Source organism: Rhinatrema bivittatum, chromosome 1 (genome assembly GCF_901001135.1).
Source record: "Rhinatrema bivittatum chromosome 1, aRhiBiv1.1, whole genome shotgun sequence".
In the NCBI taxonomy this organism is placed as follows: domain Eukaryota; kingdom Metazoa; phylum Chordata; class Amphibia; order Gymnophiona; family Rhinatrematidae; genus Rhinatrema; species Rhinatrema bivittatum.
In genome coordinates this window covers 40,863,273-40,888,565 of record NC_042615.1, presented here as the reverse complement: position 1 = coordinate 40,888,565, position 25,293 = coordinate 40,863,273, and the positions used below count along the sequence as shown (strand labels likewise).

The following is a 25,293-nucleotide window of genomic DNA, read 5'->3' as shown; positions in this document are numbered from 1 at the left end:
AGAAGCAGAAGGCCAGGGCAGAAGACGAAGCCCATCCTGCAGCTTCTCATTTGCTGGCCCCGTGGTATTCAACACTCACGATGCTAGCACTTCCTCTGTTGTCATCTTGCAATGCAGGAGATAAGAATACAGGAAGTACTAGCACCTCGAGTATTGAATACTGCCGGGCCCACAGGCAGGAGGAGCCGCAGAACAGCTGCACTCCCCAAAGAAGATGGTACCAGCGGGCAGCAGCAGTAGAGGAGGAATGACTCTCTTTTTCACATGCTGTCTTACTCTTTCAAACACACACACAGGCTCTCGCTCTCACATGCTGTCTCACACAAACACACAGGCTCTCACTCTCAAATGTTGTCTCTCACACACATTAGAGACTCTCACATGCTGTCTCTCTGAACATATACAGGCTCTTATTCCCACACACAGTTTCTCAACTCATTTTCACACACATTCACAATCTCTCAACTCACTCTCATACTCACACACACTCTGGGCCTCCTCTTTGTGGGTTGCCACAGGATGAGCTCTGCAGCGGCCTTGATCTTCTCAGGCTGCCGCAAGATGGGATTCACAACAGCCCCTTTAGTGGGCGTCCTCTTCTTGGGCCACCACGAGGTAGGATCTGCAATGGCCCTGTCACAAAGGCTGTTTCTCTTCTAAATGCGGACCACCGCCATGAAAAAAGAAAAGAAAGAAAATGACAGTGGGAAGTGAGAGGGGAAAGGCGATGAGAGGGCCCCAATCGGGAGGCCCGCCCCCTGACATCATCGAGGACAACGATGGACGGTTAAACGGTGCCTTACCACCAGGCGCCGCGCACCGAAGGGGCGCGACAAAGGGGTATTCCCCTTTGTGCACCCCTTCGTGCAATCCGTAGTGCTAGTTCTAGTTAATCTTTATAAAAGAATGTCTCTCGTTGTTAACAGTCATATTAATATGCTTGCAACCTTCCCATGTTTGTAAACCATTATGATGGCTTTATAATGAAGCCGAATGACGGTATATAAAACCTGATAAATAAATAAATGTGCGCTGAAAGCGGACGCTGACTTTTCAGCACCCTTCTTTTTTAATGCACGCATGGTGCCCGCAAGGGGGGGGTGCCATGTAATATGGAAATTAGGGGCTTGCCGCGGCTACCGGTTATGAAGACCGACGCCGGTAAACTCGGCCTTGGTCATAATCTGTCTGTCTGCCAGTAATAAAACCCAACGCCGAGAATTTGGCGGTTACTGGCAGACGGCCGGTTATGAAAACCGACGCCGACTTTACCGGCGTCGGTCTTCATAACTCGGCAGTCTGCCGAGTTATTTTATTGTATTTTTGTTTTTACTTTATAAAGAAGTACAGAAAAGCAGTTTTTTCTGCTTTTCTGTACTTCTTTTCAATGCGTTCAGGTATTAACACCTGCTCCAGGCAGGCGTTAATATCTGAGTGATAAATGTGCGTCTGAGACGCACCTTTATCTTTTTGTAATTGGAGTGAATGAGTAATAGCCTCATTCATATGCCTTTGCATGTGATGAGCACTATCGCATTCACTCCGCGTGGGACGCGCGTTAAATAGGCGCTAATCCCCTTATTGCATTAGGGGGTGGATTAGCGCCTATTTATCCCGCGTCCGACTGCGGGTTATATAGTGCGCTCGGCTGAGCACACTGTATTGCGTTGGCCCCTCTGGCTTTTCCTAGTCTACTTTCTTTTCTTCAGCTCTACTGATACTTTTTTTTCTGCATACATTTCTCTTTCTTCTCCTCATAAGACAAAATTTGGCAATCTTTATTACTGAGACTCAGTCCTATGTGATTTTTTTTTTTTTTAAGATCATTTAGCTTGCACATGTATATGAAAAATCTTTCACCGTAAAAGAAGAATATTAAAAACCAAATTACTGATGCCATTAAGGGTTAGCTTTTGTACATCGAAAGCTGTGAAATTACCCGTAATAGCTGCTGCTCATTATATTTTCTAACTTTTATATAGGTATAATCTTTCAGTAAGTGATTTTAGAGTCCCATGACGTCAAAAACATTAAAACAAAAAACAAAAAAAACCCTTAAATGTTGCTCTTCTAAAATCAACGTATTTCAGATTTGTATCAACAGCAAGAGAAAGTAAGAGCCCCTCACCCTTTGTTGTGCAACTTTTTCATGTTTCAGGATCACTGTAAGGAGAAATAACTGAATCTAACATTAGGTGTATGAATGCCTTTTCATCCCTGGAGACTTTGTTTATGTCAGCTCAGTATTAGAGTTGTGGAGTGAGATGTATATACAATAAAGCAGAGACGTTTGTAGTATTCAGATACTATGAAAGAGTGAGCCTGGTCCTCAGCAAAGGATGGCAAAGCCTGCAGCTAACATAATTTGAAAGGGAAGATTTTACTATGTTTACCGGTTAATAGCAAAAAAAAAAAAAAAAAACCAACCAAAAACAACCAGCCTTCTCCATCAAGAGTCTGCTACCCAAAAAAAACCCTTGTGCTCAGTTCCCTGTTTGGTGGTAATTTTAGTTTCAATGAGTATTTAAAAAAGAAAATGTTTTTGCATTGATTATCTCAGCTATGATTTTCCGAGCCATATATATATATATATTTTTTTTTCTTGCATGTTAAATGTACGTGGGTGTTTTCATGAGGAGGAGTAGATGTTGGCCAAGTGTGTTGATGACTGAAAGTCACACTGCTGAAAACAAACAAAAAAAAAAAGCTGCGCTTGATCCAAACAGCAAGGGCCAGGCTGCGCAACCTCCTTAAGAGAAACTAAAAAGAACTTGAGCCCTTTAAATCCTCAGAAAATGGCTGAAAAGTTTCTTGTGGAGGAAAGTAATGAGAAATGACATGTTTTGTAATTTAGAAGAGAGTCGTCCAAATCCTCTTCAGAACCTCATACTAAATTGATAGAACTTTCACATTTTGTCTGCTGGAGCTATATCAGTTACTTGAATGATTCAGAATTTCTGCTTAAGTACAAACCATCAATGCGGGCCGAGAAGCCGTGCACGGGGAATCCGGGCTCAGGGCTGGTCAGGTCTGGGCTAGCCACAGTGACTATGTGCTCCGAGGACCCTTCCAGCCCTTGGACTGCCGGTACTTCTTTGTACTGCTAGGGTGTGCTGTCCTGGAAGAGGGCATGGAAGTGATCACCAAGGATAAAGATGATGAAGAAAAAAGAAACAATCCCTTCACCCAACACACAAAAGCCACTGAGGCTGTGCAAAAGATGTTTAAAATGTTTTCTATAATTGCTAAGTCACATTTGTCCACAATAATTGCAGGAAGCTAAATGGGGAAATCCCATCTACTAATTTGAATCCCAAAATATATTCTTCCTAAATTATTTGTACCGTAGTTATTGGCCTCGCTGCTGGATGATCAGTGGAGCTCAGGTAACCATCCATGTGGATGTTAGAAACACTTCCCCTGTTTGTAAGTAGCAGATCCAGTATTGCTCCCTCCCTTCTGGGTTTGGTTACAGTTTTGTTTGAGAGCTGTCCCTTGAAGGGAGCTGAGGATCTTTCTACTTCTGTTTTGGCAGATAGGATGTGCCAGTCAGTATCCAGCAGATTAAATCTTCCACAAGAAACAGCCCCCTCTTTATCTCAGCCTTGTGTATGCTTTTGGTTAAATCTCTATCCAGTTTTTTTGCCTGTCCTGGAGGTCTGTAGATTACGGTCACCCTTCAAATGTATTTATTTTTTTTAAGTATTTTGTGTTATAGAATTCTAGTTTCTGTATATTGATTACTCCCTTCTAAGGATCTTTTTTGATCTAGGTCTGTAGATTGCACCTGTGCAAATGAAAGTGCCATTTCTCCTATCCAAAATAAGCCACAAGTATTTCTTCCGTACAGTACCCCCTGGATTTCCGCACATTAATACCCGTGCTCCTTTTCCTTTTAGCAAGGTCCATACCTTTGTGTGTTTCTCCACTCAACCTCATTTACTGATAGCTTTCCATCTGCCACCCTGTCATACAGTTTAAACATTTGATAATGTGTCATCTGAACTGTTCATTTTTGGATCTGGGGTTCCATCTCAAATAGATGTGTAGACCATCATAACTGTAAAGTCTCTTAGCCCTCTGGAGAGAACACCAGTCCCCCAAAAATCCAAAATCCTGCTCTTTACGCCGGCTTTACACTATGCAATGAAAGTGCAACATATCATGTATTCCCCTTGCGATACAGAAATAAAACTTCACGTTCCTATTTCACAGTCTCTTATGCTGCTTTACTTGTGGGTTCATACAGGGTCCCAGGGCTACAACCACTCTCAATCCTACAGCTCCAGAGGTCTAATTCTTATGATGGAGGCAAAGATACTCCTCCGAGACTCAAGGTGGAGGGATGACTCTTTATCCAGGGGAGTTCCTTCCTCAATGTATATAGAAGGGGTGTAAATGCCAAATAAATAGCTTGGACTCTCAAAATGGGTGTCCAAACAAAACTTTACTGCATAAAATTTGTGGCACTATATATGTACTACCTTTAGCCTTTGATCTCTACCTTGAGTACCTAGACAGTCAGTTAAATCTTTTTCCTAGTTTCAGATACCAGAGTATTCAGTTCTTGAATTCCACAACATTTCTTAGAATGATGAAACAGTTCAACACTCACTGTGAATGACAAGACAAAGAATAGCTATACAGTCAGCAGGGCCTGGTTCAGCTGTTATGAGTCTCTGGAAGCCCAGTAGTCAGAGGGAGATGAAATGTAGCTATTGTAAAAATTGTAGATACCACTGAATAGTAGTGAATAGGAATAATTGAATAGGAGAACGGAATAGGTAAAGAAGCAACGCTTCTAGGAGCTTGTGGAGAAGGATTCAGGATAAGCTGTTAGTTTGCTAAGAACTTTTTTCCAACTGAAAGTCCCTTTATGTAGCAAAACATTCCAGCATACTTCAGGTCAAGGGAGCAATAGGAAGAGAAGAGAGACAGAGAGAGAGAGACACAGGAAAACACTCAATAAGAAGTTCAGAAACATTCAAATAATAAACAATCAGGAAAAGGAATTCGATAATCTAAGAGACTCTAACCTAAGCAATATCATTAAATGACACAGAGTGACAGTATAATGAAAAATGTAATACACTATGGAAACAGAGCAATGTACATCAGTCCTCTTGACACAGCTAATTGTTATCTCAATTTTCCAATACACCTTTATCTGTGCAAGTGTCCCTCAGTAGATAGGACCTGGGACATACCTCATCCTCTAGGGCATGGAAAAGTAAGCTTTCCTGGATGAGCAGGAGTATTCCTAATTATAGGCCAAAATCTCCTTCCAAAATACTAGAGGTCAAACAGGATATCAAACACTGCATGGTTTCTACATATATTTCTTCTCCCCAAGGAAAAAACTCCAGATGCGGGTCTCCAAATGTAAAAGACAATCTTACTCACAATTGGGTTGATTTTCAAAGGTACGTGCGTGTGTCCATGTGCGCGCAGTTCCTGGCGTGCCCACATGGATGCAATCATTTTATAACATGCGTGCATCGGAGCACTGCATGTTATAAAATATGATATCTGTGCGCCGGATTTTAACATCTGCACATGCGGGGGGGGGGGCAGAATTTGCTTTAGTACGCGTGGCGACGCGATCAGTCCTTTGCCCGTTACCCCTGTCTACTTTTCCTCCCTTTTCACCTCTCCTCCCCGACCCCTAAACTAATCCCCATTTTTTAAAATTTTAATACTTGCTGCTGCTCCAGAGCAGAAGTATCTTCCGCGTGCCGGCTGGCTGCTGGCGCATGCTTTCCCGGGACAGTGTCTAATGAAGCTGTCCCAGCCTGCCCCCATACCACCCCCCCAGCCCGCTCCTTTTGAAAGGCCTGGCACTTCGGCGTGTAATGGGGGTTATGTGCCTGGCTGGGCCCTTTGTAAAATGCGCATGGCGCACACAAGGCCCAGTCATGCGCATAACTCTTGTTTTTTACGCACATGGGCCTTTTGAAATCGGGCCTTATTCTTCTTTTAGAATGACAGACAGGATCTTTCAGATGAAATTTCCAGGCAGCATGGAGCAATCAGCTGTTCAAATTGTCCCCTTTCTAGGGCAGGAAGGATGGTAGAAAATCTTCCTCCCAGATCCACAGAATGCAAGGTCTTTATGCAAATGTCCAGAACTGGAACTTTCCTGCAGCAGGTTTACTGGCTATGTTATTGTTTAAAACTTATGTTCGATGTAAACCGAATTGATTTGATCTGTATCAAGAAATTCGGTATAGAAAAGCCTTAAATAAATAAATCCAGATAACATTACCGCTCGCCGACTTACTGAATACGGACCTCTAATTTTATTCTTGCCTAAGCAGTGCTTGATGGTCCAGAAGTTTCTTGGGATCTGTACAGAACAGGCAGTGGGAGTACCTTCACTTCAAGGAAGTTTTCTCTGCCTTTCCTTTCTATTTGTGTTTTTAATGCTAAATTGATTTCAGTTTCTGCTCAATCCCATCTTAGTCCATGGCTACCATGCTTCTTTTTTACTTTCCATGGGTAGAGTTGGCAACATCCCTGGGTCTTCTCTGGTTTCCAACCAATTTGATCTCACACAGCAGCCTACAGTCAGAAGGGGCATGACTGGGAAAATTGGACGGGTGAACAGGTGGATATATATATATATAAAATCAATCTTCTGATACTAATTAAAAAAAATATTTTTTTTTTACAAATTACAAAAATAAATTGGAATACTTCGCCAGGGTAGAGGGAAATCACAGTGTGTTCAAATTCAGCTGACTTGAAAAGGGATATGTGGAACTGTTTCCTCCGCTATGTTAATTATGTTTAGATATTTAGGTACACTTTAATTTTTTCTTGCAAATTTGATGTAGAACTTTAGTTGAAGCTCATTAAGAAAATTACGGGCTGTTGTGTAAGGAATGAGATTTGTATCCAGTTAACAAATTGCCATGGCTCCTATGCTCTCTGTATGGAAATTGAGTAGGCATTAACCATAATTAAGATTCCACTGAGTCCTCTTTAGAAATTTGTTATTAATTAAGAGAGTGGGCAAGTGTAACATAACCTAATATAGCTTTCTTGATGGTTTGTGTTCTGCATAAATAGATATCATAATATTTAAAATTCCTCATGCCTGTGCTCCTGTGCTGAAGTTTGGAGGGTGAAACTGAGCTGCTTCTCTGCTAAAAGATTAGGGAGGTGAAGTAACCCAGTGTTTGGAGGGAGACTTTAACCTGTCCTGGCTTTCTGACTTCCCCTTTGCTGTCACGCTATAGAATGCAGAGTGGATGATTGCTGATGGAAAAAAGTAGGATTACAAATACCACAATGCTCTGAGACAAATTTAAAAGATACCAGGGCAGGTCCAAAGTCTCACACCATCACATTCCTGTGTTCCTAATCCTTGCGGTGCTGGTACAGAGGGTCTGAACTGGGCCAGAGTCTGCTGGCTAGAAATTGTCTGTCCTTCGTCCGGGGCTAGAGCAAGCATTCTCTCCCTTTAGGGATGCGTGATCGCTACATCCATGAGACAGGGAGCCCGCAGGATCGCTCTCACGTAGACTGCAGCCGGGCCTTCTGCATGTTTTATGTAGGAGTCCACCAATAACATTTTTGCACGCCTCTTCCCTTTTCTCAGATTTTCTAGTGCATGGAAGACCACTGCTCACCGGTTATGGCTGATTCCCTTTTTACTGAAATAACAATGCATATTTTAAAGCAGATTTGTACTTGATTGGTAACTGAACTGAAGCTTATAACAAGAATTGTAGATTTTTATTATGGTGAACTTCCATGCACTGGAGCTTATGGAAGGTCAACTAGTAAACTGATTTATTTTTAATGTATTTTATGCCATATTTTTTTATGCCATATTTATGCCATTTTTTTTATGCCCCCGTTTTCCCCTTTAAACCTCTGCTCCCTTGGCTCATTTCTGTACTGTTTATTTTGTTCACTTTGTTTTTGTCTGGTTGTTTTTGTTCTTGTTTTTAGTTTAATTAGTAATATTATATTACATTGTTATAATGTTATATTGTTTTACTGTATCTCCCACCTGAGTTCTGTGTAAACCGGCATGATGTGCTTCACGAATGTCGGTAAATAAAAGTTAATAAATAAATACATAAATAAATATTTAGTTTAGTTTTTATATTTTATTTTATTGTACTAGTTATATGATAAACTGATATGATGTAACCACTAATGTCGGTATAGAAAAGCCTATAAATAAATAAATAAGTAAATGTATTTTGATTATTGGTTTTATTGCCTGATGCAAACCGCCTTGGGCCGAGGTGAAAAATGGCACCACCCATGGGGAGGAGCCCCGTGAGCCTCACCGTCGGGACGCGAGGTCTCAGCTAAGAGGTGTGCAGAGCAATAGGTGCTTAAGAGAGAATGGAGAGGAGAGGGCAGTAGAGCTAGAGATGGTGACCCCAAGGGGTGGAGCCACAGGGCGTCATTACAGGGGGCTGACTCAGTTCTAGCTAGAATGTCCTTAGAGTCTTTATTAAAGAAGCAGAGTGACACTGCCCGCGGAGTGGGGAGTGAAGCAGAAAGTCACACAGATGCTGAGGAGCCACAGGTCTGTGCAGTGGGGTATACCCAAGGAGGAGTCCTCTGTAGAGATGATCGGTGATGGTCCGTAGAGCGGGGTACACTGGTGAGGGATCCTTAATAGCGTTGGTATGGCAATGGTCTGCAGAGCGAGGTACATCAATGAGCGTTCTCAGTAGCGTTGGCACGGTAATGGTCCGCAGAGCGGAGTACACTGATGAGGGTCCTCGGTAGCGTTGGTACGGCAATGGTCCACAGTGCGGGGTATGCCGATGAAGGTCCTCGGTAGTGTTGGTACGACAATAGTCCGCAGTGCGGGCTATACCAACGAGGGTCCTCAGTAGCACTGGTACAGCAATGGTCCGCAGAGTGGGGTACACCGATGAGGGTCCTCGGTAGCGTTAGTACGGCAATGATCCGCAGTGCAGCGTACTCACGGTAGCAGAGCGAGAGTTCCAGAGGAAGCACCTGGGAACGGGGCAAGTAGCAGTCCAAGAAGAAAGGCCCTCCGAGGAGCGGATAGCCAGAGACAGGATAGGGCCCCCGAGGAGCGGGTACCCGGAACGTCTCGAGTCAAGGAAGCAGGAACTGGAACGCAGGTCCAAAGTGAGCGGATTCAGTAATGAGGGAACTCGTTGCCAAGTCATAGGCAGGTAGGGCCAGCAAGCTTAAACGTCTAAGAGTATTGACATCATATCGAAGGGACACCCCCGAGGTATCCACCATGACGTGAATAAGACTGGCCCGAGGGCGCACGCGCATGCCTAGGGAACTCCCAGGGCAAGATGGTGGTTGGCAGCATCCACGTCGTGTGGGAGGGCCCAAGAACTAGGGCGTGTAGGCCGGCGGTAGCTGGCGGAGGCCGCCAGTCTCCCTAGAAGAGTCGATGCAGGAAGCCTTAAGGTGAGCAAGAGCAGTCGCAGCCGTCTGCAACCAAAGGGCGTAACAGGGTTGAACTTGTTTCAAGGAATGTGCTATAAAAGTGTAATGTAACATAAAGGAACTTTACAATCACTGAAAAGCAAAGGACGCTGTCCCGAGATCCTTCCTTCCTTCCTTCCTTCCTTCCTTCCTTCTTTCAGCACGGCGCTAATGGTAAATGCATTACATGCCCTGATCTCACTTGCTGGAAAAGCGCGTAATAAACGATGATGAAAAGGACTGCTGCAAAGTGAACCTGCTCCAATATACAAGCATCAAACTTCTCCTTAACCTTCTTGGAGTATTGTGATTAACGAGTCTTTAACAGTTTGCGTACAAGACCCTCCATGCTTGATGCTCTGTGCCCTCTCTATTTCCTTTTTGTTCTCTTCTTATTTTTCCATTGGTTCTTTTATCAGCGATTCCTCATCTGCCTCTGATTGCTATTTCCCAAACGTTATTGCTTGGTCGATTTGGGGGTTTATCCATTGTTTAACTCAACTGTATGTTTGCTTGTATGGGTAAAAAGTTTATGCTGCAGCCCCCGCCCCTCCATTTTTAAATGTCAGTCTGAGTAAGTTTTGAAATGATGATTAAAGATTGTGATACCTTTCCAGGATGGTTGTGTAACCCTTTTTTCATGGATAGGCTGTATCCTAAAGGGCCATAAAAGAATTTCTTTCTTGGGGCTAAGCCCTCAGTCTCTTTCCCCTTTTTCTTGTCCCAAGGGGTGGGTCCTTTCTGTAGGGGAAAGGATAACCTTGAAGGCCCAGGACAGGAATGAATTCCCTTGTGGATGTATTACCCTTGTTCTTTGGGACAGGCACACTTACAGACCAGGCTGGATTGTCTGGATGAGTATTCAAAATAAAATCTACTGTGATTGTAAAAGGAACAAATAATAGTGTCCAGTTGCCCCCAGGTCCTTCAGCTGTACTGGTTTTTAGTGTTTCTACCTCTGTGGATGTTTGCTTCAGGGCAGGAGCTTGGAACTTACTTATCCTCCATGGGGTGGAATGAATAAGTGACCCAAAGTGGGCGGGTTATCCTAGCTGTGGGAATCCCTGTTTTTCCCCAAACTAGCTGAAGTCCACGTGTACTCCCAGTCCTCAATCTGTCAATGTCCCATGTCGCAGAGGTGGAAATTCCATTGGGGGTCTCTAGATGACTTTTTCCTCTTCTCTTCTTTCGATTCCTCCTCAATGTAGGGAAAAAGTGCAGGCCTGATTCTTCAGCCAAGTCCAAAAGCAAAGCACGTTCAATCAGCAGCATTGTATGAATTTTCACGAAGGATGCTGATCCTGTAAAAATGTTGCTAGAAGTAATTTTGATATGGGTTTGACAGTTTCTTGGTTTTGATTGTTCCTATTACTACCCTTAACATAAGGCTTGGGAGTAACCTGCGTGGAACACTAGCTACTACCCATAACATAATACTTGGGGGTAACCTGCATGGAGCAGCATTTACTACCCTTAACAGTAACATGGGGGTAACCTGCACGGAGCGGCAGTTGCTACCCATAACAGTAACAAGGAAGTAACCTGCACAGAGCGGCAGTTACTACCCTTAACAATAACATGGGAGTAACCTGCACGGAGCGGCAGTTACTACCCTTAACAGAAACATGGGGGTAACCTGCACGGAGCAGCAGTTACTACCCATAACAGTAACAAGGGAGTAACCTGCACAGAGCGGCAGTTACTACCGTTAACAATACATGGGAGTAACCTGCATGGAGCGGCAGTTACTACCCTTAACAATAACATGGGAGAAACCTGCACAGAGCGGCAGTTACTACCCTTAACAGAAACATGGGGATAATTTACACGGAGCGGCAGTTACTACCTTTAACAATAACATGGGGGTAACCTGCATGGAGCAGCAGTTACTACCCTTAACAAAAACATGGGGATAACCTGCACTGAGTGTTAGGGGTAGTAACTGCTGCCCTGTCAGGTTATCTGGCTGGAGACGTAGATCGTTGAATGAACCCCTTCTGTAGATTCTCTTGAATGCATTGGGACATGGCGTGGGTCTCTGCGGCAGATAATGGGTAAACCCTACCCCGAGGTGGAGTCGTCCCTTGAACCAGATTAATGGAGGTAAGGTATCAGCGGCTGTTTTGGAGAACATATCTGCAAACTGACCATACTGAGACGGCAAACCTTCAAGAAGAGTAGTACAGATATAACTGTCTGCGGAAGTCGTTCCTTTAAGGCAGGTTTCTTGGCATGCTGGACCCCAGTGAATAAGCTTTAAGGATGTCCAGTCGAACTGAGGGTTATGCTGTTGTAACCAGGGAATGCCCAAAACTACAGGATGTATCGCTCTCTGAATGATGTAAAATGAGATCTGTTCCAATTGATTAGGTTCAATGTGACAAACCAGTGGAACAGTTTGGTGCGTTATTCTCCCCGGTAGAGGATCTCTGTACATAAGAACATGCCATACTGGGTCAGACCAAGGGTCCATCAAGCCCAGCATCCTGTTTCCAACAGTGGCCAATCCAGGCCATAAGAACCTGGCAAGTTCCCAAAAACTAAGTCTATTCCATGTTACCATTGCTAATGTCAGTGGCTATTCTCTAAGTGAACTTAATAGCAGGTAATGGACTTCTCTTCCAAGAACTTATCCAATCCTTTTTTAAACACAGCTATACTAACTGCACTGACCACATTCTTTGGTAACAAATTCCAGAGTTTAATTGTGCGTTGAGTAAAAAAGAACTTTCTCCGATTAGTTTTAAATGTGCCCCATGCTAACTTCATGGAGTTCCCCCTAGTCTTTCTAATATCCGAAAGAGTAAATAACCGATTCACATCTACCCATTCTAGACCTCTCATGATTTTAAACACCTCTATCATATCCCCCCTCAGTCGTCTCTTCTCCAAGCTGAAAAGTCCTAACCTCTTTAGTCTTTCCTCGTAGGGAAGTTGTTCCATTCCCCTTATCATTTTGGTAGCCCTTCTCTGTACCTTCTCCATCGCAATTATATCTTTTTTGAGATGCGGCGACCAGAATTGTACACAGTATTCAAGGTGCGGTCTCACCATGGAGCGATACAGAGGCATTATGACATTTTCCGTTTTATTCACCATTCCCTTTCTAATAATTCCCAACATTCTGTTTGCTTTTTTGACTGCCGCAGCACACTGAACCGACGATTTCAATGTGTTATCCACTATGACACCTAGATCTCTTTCTTGGGTTGTAGCACCTAATATGGAAGATAGAATGTGGATGGAAGATAGAATCAATGGCCTAGGGCAAAGGCAAAGAGGGATGTGTAGTTGTTCCACTACATCTTGGAGGATGAAGCTCCCTCCTGCCCCCGAGTCTACTAGTGCCATCTTAGAAAATCGGAGACCTCCAAGAATCAAGGAGACTTGTAGCGTGAGTAGGGGAGCCGGAGAAGTGATGCCTAGAGTTACTCCCCCACATGAGCCTAGGCTTGGAAGTTTTCCGGACGTGTTGGGCAACGAGCTCTGAGATGACCTGCTACTCCGCAATACAGACAGAGGCCCTCTCGGCGGCGTCTTTATCGTTCCTCCGGAGAAAGTGGGCCACGTCCTAATTGCATAGGTTCTGCAACAGTCCCTTCGGTAGTGGGCATAGTTTGTGGACCGGAAGTAACTGGACAGGAGGAGGAAGTAACCGACATGGACCTTCTTGAGTTAGATCCCTCGCGGACTCTTTCTTGAAGTCGGCGATTGATCCGGGTTACCAAGTCCACAATAGAGTCTAATGCTCGAGGTAACTCTTGGGCTGCCATCTCGTCTTTTATTCTGGGAGACAGGTCCTCCAAATATATAGACCGTAGACAATTCTCCGCCCAGTGAAGTTCAGATGCCAGCGTTCGAAATTCAACAGTATAGTCCGCCAATGGTCGACTTCTTTGCCGAAGTTGTAAAAGTTTAGAGCCAGCAACCACCTGTTTCCCAGGGTCATCAAATACAGCTTGAAACAGTTCCAAAAATTTCGGGAGATCCTGGAGGATTGGATCCGACCGTCGCCAAAAAGGAGAAGCCCAGGCCAGGGCTTTACCCTCTAACAGAGACAGGATATATGTAGTCTTCGTAGGGTCATCCGGGAACAAAGAGGCTTGAAGATGGAAGTGCATGCTGCACTGGTCGAGGAATCCTTGGCACAGGCGAAGATCACCAGCGTAGCGTGGAGGAAGAGGTAACGGAATCATATTCTGGGTATTACTTGGCATTACCAAAGGTACCGGTGAGGGAACTGCCCGAGCAGCCGCCATTGAATCAAGACGTGCGTTGAGTCATTCCAACGGAGATGCCATGGACTCCAGTATACGTTGCTGCTCCATGACCTTCTGGGCTAGTCCTGGAATGGCTTGTCGAGCTGAGGCCTCTGCCGGGTCCATGACCTTGGTATTCTGTTATGAATCCGAAGGTGGACCCCTGTTTCGAGGTAGAGTCAGCGCTACCTAAAAGGAAATGATCCCCTTAGGTCTCTACCGTCGAAGGGCAAGGTCGAAATGCTGTAGTTGAAGAATGAAGACTTCGCCCTAGAAGCTCGAGATCCCCCAGGAGAAGCCCGTAGGGACCCGGCCGCTGGGACTTAGGAGACTCCCTTAAAGACTGAAGAAAGGTCTGGATGCAGGCGCCTCCTGCGGGTCGTGGGTTCCATATGGCTGGCGCCTCCAGCAGGTCGTAGAAGTCTTGAGGACGGAGTCACGGAATAGTCCAAAGCTGGTCCGAGGGTTCGGTACACAAGAAGGGTCGAAGTCCAGGCCAGGATCAAAACAGGAGAAGGGTCCGAAGCCATACCAGGATCAAGCCAGAGAAACACGAAAGCCAGTCCAGAAGTCAGAAGCCAAGAGTCAATCCATGGAGCCGGGAAGCAGAGCGGGACGAAGAACCAGTAACAAGAAGCTCTGAGCCAAACTCAGGCAGGAACCTTGATACCAAGACTAGGTCTGAGGACCAGACCTTGCCTTAAGTACAGGATGTCGGGGGAGGAGTCTCAGGAGGAGCCATGACTATTTCCTGTCATGGCTCCTTTAAGAACAATCTTCAGCCGTGCGCGTGCGGCCCTAGGGAAACAGCGGGGGAGGAGCCGAACCCTCGAGGAGCCATGCTGCCGAGCCTGGATGCGGCAGCGGCCACGGGAGAAAGTGGAAGGGGCTGCCTGCCACCGCAGGAGCCCTCGACGACGCCCGCAGCCTCGGGTAACTATTTCCTTCGCGACTGCGGGCCCGGCCCAGATTGCAGTCCGCCGCAGCCGGCAACCATGACACCTGGCCCCGGTCGCAGTTTGCTGTGGCCAGCAGTGCTAACAGCATGATTGCTTCCCAATTCTATACTGCTCATGGAAGCCGCAGTTCCTCTTTCAAGCCAGGCAGAAAATGTATTCATGATTCCTAGCTCTTTTCTTGGTATTTGTTTTGTCACTCTGGGATGCTATTTAGCTAGCTTTGGGTGGGTCTGACTAATGAAAGATTTTTTTCTTTTATCATAAAAGAAAATGGAAGGAAATTCTTTATAAAATCAGGCCTTTTGAGCTCCTTCTCAGTCTTTCACAGACTCGATATCTGCTTAGCTTTTCTATATGCCCACGCACTCGCTGTGCACTACACAGGGATGGTACGGACATAAGAAAATCACAGCCAGTTGGTTGTCTTAATTGGTAGGCCTTAATGTATGGGACGGAAGCTTGTGTGTTCAGACTTCTGGCAGAAAAATTAGGGCTCATTAGGTGAGGTAAACACAGTCCCCTCTTGAGGAAATTGTTTATTGTGAGACCTTCTTGAAACGATTTGCAAGACATTTCATGGAAACGCATGTAATTTCTCGAATCTTAAGATCATCGTTGATCATACTGATATATTATACATGGTTATATTAAATCGATGCTGATACTTTATTAGGCTGCCACAAATCTATACTCCAAAAACCTACCTTTGATGGCCCCCTCATCTTTCGTCAGCCTACACATCTGTAACTACCGTATATGATACAAATCAGAAGCATGAAGCTCACAAAATGTAGACTATTTGCATTTTTTAAAAATTCAGCATCCACATCTCACTAATCACGTTTTCTTCCAAAAATGATTAAGAATAGCTATTAAAAAAAAAAAAAAGAGCAGATTGCTTCAGCTCAAGTAGTTATCCCCTTCCTCAGTTTAGTTGATCTCTAAAGACAGGATTTGGATTTGGAAGAGAGACAGGGCTGCATGGACAGCTGGAGCTCAGTCTGTAGTATTCGCCTCTGTGGTAGCTTTTACAGAGGTGGTGCCTCACAGCCTGCTGGCATTCCAGACCCCATTTTCATTTCGGCACCAAGTGGTTCGAGATGTTTTCTGATTCTCATGTAATCCCTCTTTTTGGAAGTAGTAACTTCTTTCAGGACAAACAACTTATTTATATCTTCACGGCTTCTCCAGCTAACACTCCTCCCATCCTGAGCTCTCTCTCTCTATGCCAGAGGGGGATTCTCATCTAAGGCCCAGGCAGTGGTAAGAATAATCCTGTGTGTGTTTTGGTAGCTGTGGCCACCCCAGGAGGGAGTTGCTGTAACAAAACAGGCAGGACCAGGCACCGGGTGTTAAATAATAATTCTTCGATTGGATAAAGTCAACTTAAAGTCCATCTTTAAATAAGTGTGCAGTTACACTTGATTTTATTACAATGAGGGTGTCTCATCTTGGGTAGGTGTCCTTTACTTCAGCAGCCTGGCAGAGCGTCCCATGGTGATGTGAAGTGTGCACTATAAGCTCTCCCAACGTCTTACCTGGGATTCCTATGACAGGGCTCCAATTTCAGCATAGAAAAACCATCCTATCTCAATCCAAACACCCAGCCTTGGGTCCTGGTCCCATGTAGAAGGAGATCCGGATGGTGTCTCCATGATTTTACTTGACTCCTTTAGCTGATCTGAAAAAGGTGACTCTGTGGGTTAAAGAGCCTGTGGTTTGAGAACCTAATGATCCAGCAAGGTTCCCAGTGAGGAGTGGAGGTTTAAAAACCTCCTCTCAACAAAAAGAGATAATACTTTCTTCAGACAAAAATCTTCCCAGACTGGTGTTCTGCTGTCACAGATGCTCGCCACATTCATGAGGTGAATGGGCTCATTGGTCTTCAGACCCTGTTCACTGAGTCCAGATAACGAGGATGACCTTCTTCAAACGAGCAGAGCTAAACACAGTCCCTTCAGGCGCCTCACACAGCCAAGCCTGTCACAGGTGCCTGCCTCATTCAGGGAGTGAATGGGCTCAGTCCTGGAATGGGAGTCGCGCAGGGGCTCCAGCACAGAGATGTCCTTACTTACTGTAACTGAACTCCACGAGACCTTCTGGCAGGATGTGCACCGAGGAGACTTCCCTCAAACAGCAAAATAACCTGATGAGGCAGGGAGGCCTCACCAAGGAGGGGAAAACTGCTCTGTGTCTGCCACACCTTAAATCAGAAGATGGCTGGCTCTAAAGCAAGGAGCAACCAATCCAAACTCTCCTAGGTGGGAGGAGTTCCATGGGATAGAAAGCTCAAGAGTGTATGCTATCTAGAATAAATTTATTTATTTATTTTTATTTCTTTATTATAAATGGTGTACATATTATTACATACATAATATTACTTATAAAACAAACATTTATAAAAATAACACAATTACTCTAATATCCTCTGACATTTTAAAAACAGATAAAAAAATCTTTAAACATAAAATTTTGCTCTCCACTCTTTTCTTCCATTCCCATAACCGCTGCTTAAGATACACTCCCAACACCCCTATTCCTGAAATGTTCCTACAAAAAGCCAGGTTTTTAATGCTTTCGTAAATAAGTAATGATCTTCCATTACATGCGGCTCATCTGGCAGTGCATTCCAGGCTATGGGACCAGCTACTGATGTAACCCTCGCACGAAACACACTTAAATGAACAAATTTCACAGATGGAATTAATAAAAAAACATTTGTTCACCGTGCGCAACTCCTTTTTGGTATATAAAGATGAAATCTAGTCCCCAGCCCAGCCTTTTTCGCACCATAGACACACTTAGCATTACAGTCAAAATTTTGTATCTGATTCTAAACTCCATCTGCAGCCAATGCAAATGACTGAGAACTGGCTTGATATGCTCAAATTTTCCTATACCACACAGCACCCTGGCTTCAGAGTTTTGAAGCAGTTATGACCGTTTAATCGTATTTTTTGGTAGGCCCATGAATAATGAATTACAGTGATTAATACTATTTACAATCAACATTTGTAGGACTAACCTAAAATCCCCACTCTCAAGATATGGTTTATGAAGACGCAACATCCATATTTTAAAATAACTCGTTCTTACCAAATTCCGAACATAATCCTTCATCAACAATCCAGTATTTAAATGTACTGCCAAATCATGAACTCCTCTGGCCAGCTTAAAATCAAACCCCGCAAACATAAGAACATAAGAAATTGCCATGCTGGGTCAGACCAAGGGTTCATCAAGCCCAGCATCCTGTTTCCAACAGAGGCCAAACCAGGCCATAAGAACCTGGCAATTACCCAAACACTTGGGTAATTGCCAAGCTACTGATGCAATTAATAGCAGTGGCTATTCCCTAAGTAAACTTGATTAATAGCTGTTAATGGACTTCTCCTCCAAGAACTTATCAAAACCTTTTTTGAACCCAGCTACACTAACTGCACTAACCACGTCCTCTGGCAACAAATTCCAGAGCTTTATTGTGCGTTGAGTTTAAAAGAATTTTCTCTGATTAGTCTTAAATGTGTTACTTGCTAACTTCATGGAATGCCCCCTAGTCCTTCTATTATTCAAAAGTGTAAATAACCGATTCACATCTACTCGTTCAAGACCTCTCATGATCTTAAAGACCTCTATCATAACAAAAAGGCCAGAAGCTCCACCTCATTAAAATCTTCTTCAGTCAGCATTACATTCAGTGTTCTACAATTGTGGTTCAACCAGGATTTAATAGCCTGAAGATATGATAAATTTCCCAATGCTTCTGACAACAACCCTTTAATTGGGAACCAAAATTGATTGTGATCTGCAAACATATTGAATTCTACTCCTAAATCATGCAAAACCATGCACAATGGAGCAATGTACACATTGAACAGGGTAGCAGATAAGGAAGGAACCCTGTGGTACACCAGTTGTGATTTCCTGCCAACCAGATGGCTTATCTTCAAAGACTATTTGAAAATTTCTATTTGAAAGAAAAGACGAAAACCAATTTCTCATTACACCCATTAGGGCAGATTTCAAAAACCTTACGCGCGCAGGGGGGTTATGCGCGCCGAGCCTATTTTGCATAGGCCCGGCAATGCGCGCAAGCCCCCCAGACACGCGTCTGGGGGGCTTGAAAAAATGGGTGGGGCGTGGGCAGTCCGGGGCAGGGGCGTGGCCAGAGGCCTCCAAAGGACCGCTAGGCCAGGGGATCGTGCACCGGCACTCAGCCGGCATGCACAACCTACGCCTGCCCAGAGGCAGGCGCAACTTGCATAATAAAGGTTAGGGGGGTTTTAGGTAGGGTTGGGGGCGGGTTAGGTAGGGGAAGGGAGGGGAAGGAGGGAACAGGGAAACCCATCGGGGCTCCCCTAGGGCTCGGCACACGCAAGGTGCACAAGTGTTCACCCCCTTGCGCGCACTGACCCCGGATTTTATAACATGCCCGTGGCTGCGCGCGTATGTTATAAAATCGGGCATAGATTTGTGCATGCCGGTTTGTGTGCACAAATCTAGGCCCGCGCTTAGGTATTAAAATCTGGCCCACAATACCCAATTCGGATAACCGGTGAAGCAATAACTTGTAATCAACTGTATTGAATGCAATACCAACAAATATCTTTGCCCATGATCAAAACCCTTTAAAATTGTATCTTTAGGGATAACAACAGCATTTCAGTGCTAAGGTTCTTTCTGAACCCGTATTGGTTAGAGTTCAGCAACAGATTATCTTCCAGATAATCATCTAGTTGCTTATGTACTACCTTTTCTAACACTTTAACCATAAAGGACAAGGATGATATAGGTTGATAATTTGTCAGTTTGTTGGATCCAATTTCTCATTTTTCAATAATGACCTCACCGTCGTTTTTTTTAGTAGCTACTGGCAGAATCCCCTTTTCAAGAGATAAAGTTACTAACTTGGCAGTATATGGAAAAATTTCTGTCCTGGTCTCCTTAAAACAATTAACCTGGATTGGATTAAGTAGACAATATGATGATGACTCGGGGGGTCTGGCCACACTCACATGCCTTTTCTTAAGCACTCTCTGCCAATGCATATAATGTCATTTCAGAACTAGAATAAAACAGTATAATTTTGTATTAGCTGCTCTACTGCTTCATATTGAATCTTAGAATTTATTAGCTGGTACAAAAGCACCTGCAGGGGACTCCAGCACAGTTTATGACATGTACTGTACACTTCGTGATCAACTTTCCAATAGCCTGACATAGTTGGGTGCTTTACTGTGCATCCTTGCAGCTGATTTTCAAAGAGAACTGTCTGTATAGTTTCTCGTCAAAACTAACATAAGGTGCATGTGTTTAAAATACCCGCTTGCTTTGCACCCGCTATTTGGGTGGGCGGCAATAAAATAGTGCGCGTGCTGTTGATGATCTCAAACACAACACACACTGTTATCCGCCCTCTCTCCTGCCCTCTCCAGGAATGTCTCTCTTTTTAACTCAGCTATGAGTGCATGTGCGGTTTTCCTGTCTCCCCATCCTCTCCTGGACACCTCTCTTTTAATGCAGGTAAGAGTGCATGCACAGTTCTCCTCCCTCCCCTGTCCTCTCCAGGAATGCCACACTTTTTAACACAGCTATGAATGCATGCGGGTTTTCCTCTCCCCATCCTCTTTTTAATGCAGCTAAGTGTGCCGGCTTGCTTTTCCTCCATCCTCTCCTCTCCAGGAGACCTCTCTTTTTAATGCAGCAATGAATACATATGTGGTTTTCTTCTCTCCCCTGCCTCTCCAGGAACACCTCACTTTTTAATGCAGCTAAGTGTGCATGTACTCTTTTCCTCCGTCCTGCCCTCTCCAGGAGCACCTCTCTTTTTAATGCAGCTATGAATGCATATGCGGTTTTCTTCCCTCCCCTGCCTCTCCAGGAACACCTCAGTTTTTAATGCAGCTATGAATGCATATGCGGTTTTCTTCCCTCCCCTGCCTCTCCAGGAACACCTCACTTTTTAATGCAGCTATGAATGCATATGCGGTTTTCTTCCCTCCCCTGCCTCTCCAGGAACACCTCACTTTTTAATGCAACTAAGAGTGCATGCATGCTTTTCCTCCATCCTACCATCTCCAGGAACTACTCTCTTTTTAACACAGCTAAGAGTGGGTATGCTGTGCAAGCCCATATGAACTTTCAGCCGGGCAGAAGACAACAGTTGACAGGCCAGTTTTTCCCAGGTAAATCACTTCTTTTTCCTGAATAAATGGCTTTGAAAATTGTCCCCATAATTCACGGTAAGCAGTAAAGCGCTCTGGCTGCACCAAGTATTAGATTTTATTATTTGGTCAGACACAGCTTAAATGATATTCAGACAAAGCCGAACGGATAATGGAGTAATAAATATGAGACATTTGGATGCTAAAATTGTGTTTTATGGTGCTCAAGTTGCCAGTCAAGATATTACAAGGAGTTAAGAAACATTAGGAGACTAGATCCGGCCTCCAGGTTAGGCAGAATTATTGCTTCTGCTTTGACTGCTCTGGCTACTAGCCAATTTACTTTACCGTGTCGAGTGAAAACAAGCCATTCTATTAAACATTAGAGAATTGAGAGGCTGAGACATGTAGCGTATCAGATCAAATTATGAGCATGAAATCACTATTTTTCTTACAGCGCTTATTGACTGTAAGCTGAAAGAAGAGCTTTACTTTTATTTAACAGAGAAGCAACATTGTCCTGCATAATATTCTCAATAATAGCCTGCCACTTAGCAGTGCTGGCACTAGAACAAAAGGGATAACACCATCACACAGCAGTGTCAAATGAACACAGCAGCGTCAGGTGGCCGGCTAAGGGCTGTCACTAAGATGCGGATTTGGCATGCTGCAAACCAAGTGTATGAAAAAAAAAAACCTGTTCTGCGATTCCAGGTCAGAGGCTGCTGCATTGCTTGGAAGAGGCGACGTCTGTAAGTGCAAAGCGTTCTCTGGCTGCACTAATTAGTAGAACTGCCAAGGCACAGCTCATTTTGGTAAAATGGAAAAAGAGGTACCACTGATTGGGCAAAAGTTCCATGGATCCAGGTCCTCTGGGTGATTAGTGGCTCAGACAAACAGACTTTATCTTCACTGCGGCTCACACCAGTGTTATATTTATTTATTTATTTATTTGTTACCAATATTGTCCCAGAATGACCGACATGAGGTTCCACCATTTATAGCCTCAGAGCACTTAAGTGTTGATTCACTCATGCAAGTCATTTTCTCAAGTTTCTCCAGGTATAAATATGTATTAGTCTTTGAAGGCAGAGTTAAAAACATCAAATTTCAGCACAATCCCCAACAAGAACAAGAAGGTAATTTCAAAATAAGGCTATGGTTGACTAAGGCTCTTATGTAGTAGGGCCTATTTTTCTGTGTGCTGTTCGAGTTCACTGTTTTTGATATTATCAAGTATGCTATGATTGACCTTTGTGCATTTACTACAGGTGAGAGGCTAGGTCAGGGGTGGCCAACCCCAGTCCTCAAGAGCCACAAACAGGCCTGGTTTTCAGAATATCCGCAATGAATATTCATGAGACAGATATGCATGCATTGCCTCCGTTGTATGCAAATCTACCTCATGCATATTCATTGTGGATCTCCTGAAAAACTTGTCCTTGTTTGTGGTTCTCGAGGACCGGAGTTGTCCACCCCTGGGCTAGATCCTTCATAAGGTATCTATTAGCTTAAACGTAGCCTCTGTTTTCTTTCCAGACAGAGTCCTTTGTGCACGCGTTTAAGGATCCATTGGTTAACAGTGCACTTTTAGCACTGTACACAGCTCGTCCTGGGTGTGGCCAGAGAAAAACTGTTGAGCCGGCGAAGAGCAAAGAGGAAAGTGAGTCACACCCTCAAGATTCTCCGCCTCAGATTTTAAGAGAAGACTCCATACCTCATCATTCAGAGTATGATGAAGAAGAGTGGGTAAGTGGCTTTCCTCATGTTGTCCTAGATCCCACACAGGAAACAAAACTCACAAAACAGCCTTTCCTTCAGGCCGATGCTGTAAGGTGCGCTCAGGTTTAGCGCATCGAAAAAGTGCATCCAACCCCTCCCCCCCACACACACGCAACTAATAGCACTCATCACTTGCAAATGCACGTTGATGAGGCTATTAGTCATTCGCCCGGGATATCGAAAAAAAAAAGTGCAGCCAGTCCGCAAATTAGAGCAGAATACAGAAAAGCAGAAAATACTGCTTTTCTGTTCATCCTCTGACTTCTTATTGTAGTGTTATTAAGTCGGAGGAACCAAAAGGTAAAAAAAAATGTGCCAGCGGGTCAGGTTAGGAAAACGGATGCTCCTAAAATTGAGCGACAGTTTTCCAAACCCACTGACAGCCACCTCTCCTGGGCCAAGGAGGTGCTAGGGGTGCAACCCCTTCATTTGCATTGTGTATCGTATGCCCAGGAGAGGGGGCTGTGCGTGCGTTCTGAGCGCAGGCGCCGAAACGGACGCGCTTTTTTTTTTTTTTAGTGCGTCAGTACTGTATCGGCCTGCTCGTGTGAAAGGATTTTTTTTTTGTCTTCAAGTAGCTCTGGTTTGCACCCACCAAGTCAATAATTATTTGTAAGCTTCCCATCACGGTGCTACCAGTGTATGTCAACTTAGGTTTTAGTGTATCAAAGCCTTTGTCCAGCTTGCTTCTGGCATTTAAGTATTTCTCTCCATTCACCAGCTTAAATTATAGCCATGGGCATTTTGGGGGGGCAAGGTAAAATGTATCCAGCTAGCACTGATATGCAGCACGAGCAGGATAAAATTATCTGGCTAACTCTGTTTGGAAAACTTCCTGTCCTCAAGTTAACCGGATAACTAAAATGTAAAACCAGCAGACAAGCAGATGCCAATCCCCTTCTTCCACTTCTCCCAACAGCTGTTAAAATTGTAGCGTGGGCTGAGTGCCCACCCCCAACCCCAAATATCTTGGAAAAACTGGGCCACATGGTGTTCATCCCTCCGGTCCTTTACTTTTAAATGACTGTGACCTAAAATCGCTTCCCTTCCCCTGAACCTCCAAAAGAGTCCTCAACGCAGAAGAGAAGAGGCTCTTATCTCCTCCCATTCCACTGAATACTAAGTACCCGTAGAGCTGCCAGCTCCCAGCACTTAGTATTAACTTATTCCCGTCGCTCCTGGCTGAAGCTGCTAATCCCAGAGCAGTACTGAATGGGGATTGGCTGTTTCCCTGTCACTTACAATGAAGAAACCAATCCCCAGTCAGCACTCTCTGCCAGGAAAGCAGCCAGTCACTGTTCAGTACTGAGTTCTGATTGGGGATTGGCTGCTTTATCCAGAAGTGAAGTGAATAAATAAATATTAAGTTCCTGAAGCTGTCAGAACTGTCGGCACTTAGTATTCAGTGGAGTGGGAGGACTAAGAACACAAGAACATGCCATACTGGGTCAGACCAAGGGTCCATCAAGCCCAGCATCCTGTTTCAAACAGTGGCCAATCCAGGCCATAAGAACCTGGCAAGTACCCAAAAACTAAGTCTATTCCATGTTACTGTTGCTAGTAATAGCAGTGACTATTTTCTAAATCAACTTAATTAATAGCAGGTAATGGACTTCTCCTCCAAGAACTTATCCAATCCTTTTTTAAACACAGCTACACTAACTGCACTAACCACATCCTCTGGCAACAAATTCCAGAGTTTAATTGTGCGTTGAGTGAAAAAGAACTTTCTCCGATTAGTTTTAAATGTGCCACATGCTAACTTCATGGAGTGCCCCTTAGTCCTTCTACTATCCGAAAGAGTAAATAACCGATTCACATCTACCCGTTCTAGACCTCTCATGATTTTAAACACCTCTATCATATCCCACCTCAGCCGTCTCTTCTCCAAGCTGAAAAGTCCTAACCTCTTCAGCCTTTCCTCATAGGGGAGCTGTTCCATTTCCTTTATCATTTTGGTTGCCCTTCTCTGTATCTTCTCCATCGCAATTATATCTTTTTTGAGATGCGGCGACCAGAATTGTACACAGTATTCAAAGTGCGGTCTCATCATGGAGCGATACAGAGGCATTAGGACATCTTCCATTTTATTCACCATTCCCTTTCTAATAATAAGAGATTCTCCTCCTCCCACTTCGCTTTGAGGACACTTCTGTGGGTTCAGGGACAGGGTGGTGGGCTATCTTTGACCACATTTGTGTAAAAATAAAATATGAGGAAGATTACTGCTGTTTGGGCTGACAATTTTTTAAGGTATTGGGGATGAGGGCGTGGGGAAGTGCTGTTGCTCAGCCACTATTTTGTTTTTGGGGTTTTTTTGTTTTTTTTAATATTCAGTAAGCTTGTGAGCATCAAAGTTAGACAGACAATTTTATCCAGATATCTTTAGCCAAATAAGTTCTGCTAAATATTCAGCTAAAATTATCAGGGTATGTTTAGCTAGACGACTTCTCCATTCACCAACTTATTGAATATTGGCCTCATTATTTCTAATGGTAGTTTAGTTGGCATGGTCAGTCAGTCCTTGGCTTCCCCGGTTAGGATGCCTGTTCATTCTAACAGTGATTGTACTTGTTTTGGTGATGTACTTCTCAATTTATCAGGTTCCCCAAGCCCATTTACCATCCCCCACCCTTGCCCCTTTGGAAATTACCCCTGCAAAGGAAACTCTTCATCAGACCGTTG

The 25,293-nt window shown here is 44.2% G+C and overlaps 1 protein-coding gene across 5 annotated transcripts in view; it reads left to right on the top strand.

Moving 5' to 3' along the window:
- The window catches only part of INPP4B (inositol polyphosphate-4-phosphatase type II B), a 1,386,300-nt gene that overhangs the window by 1,181,122 nt on the left and 179,885 nt on the right, over positions 1-25,293 (top strand). For all 5 annotated transcript variants that reach the window (XM_029598221.1, XM_029598061.1, XM_029598140.1 and 2 more), the window contains one exon: positions 22,366-22,575. In XM_029598221.1, coding sequence (XP_029454081.1) covers positions 22,366-22,575 — 210 coding nt within the window. The remainder of the gene's footprint in view (positions 1-22,365; positions 22,576-25,293) is intronic.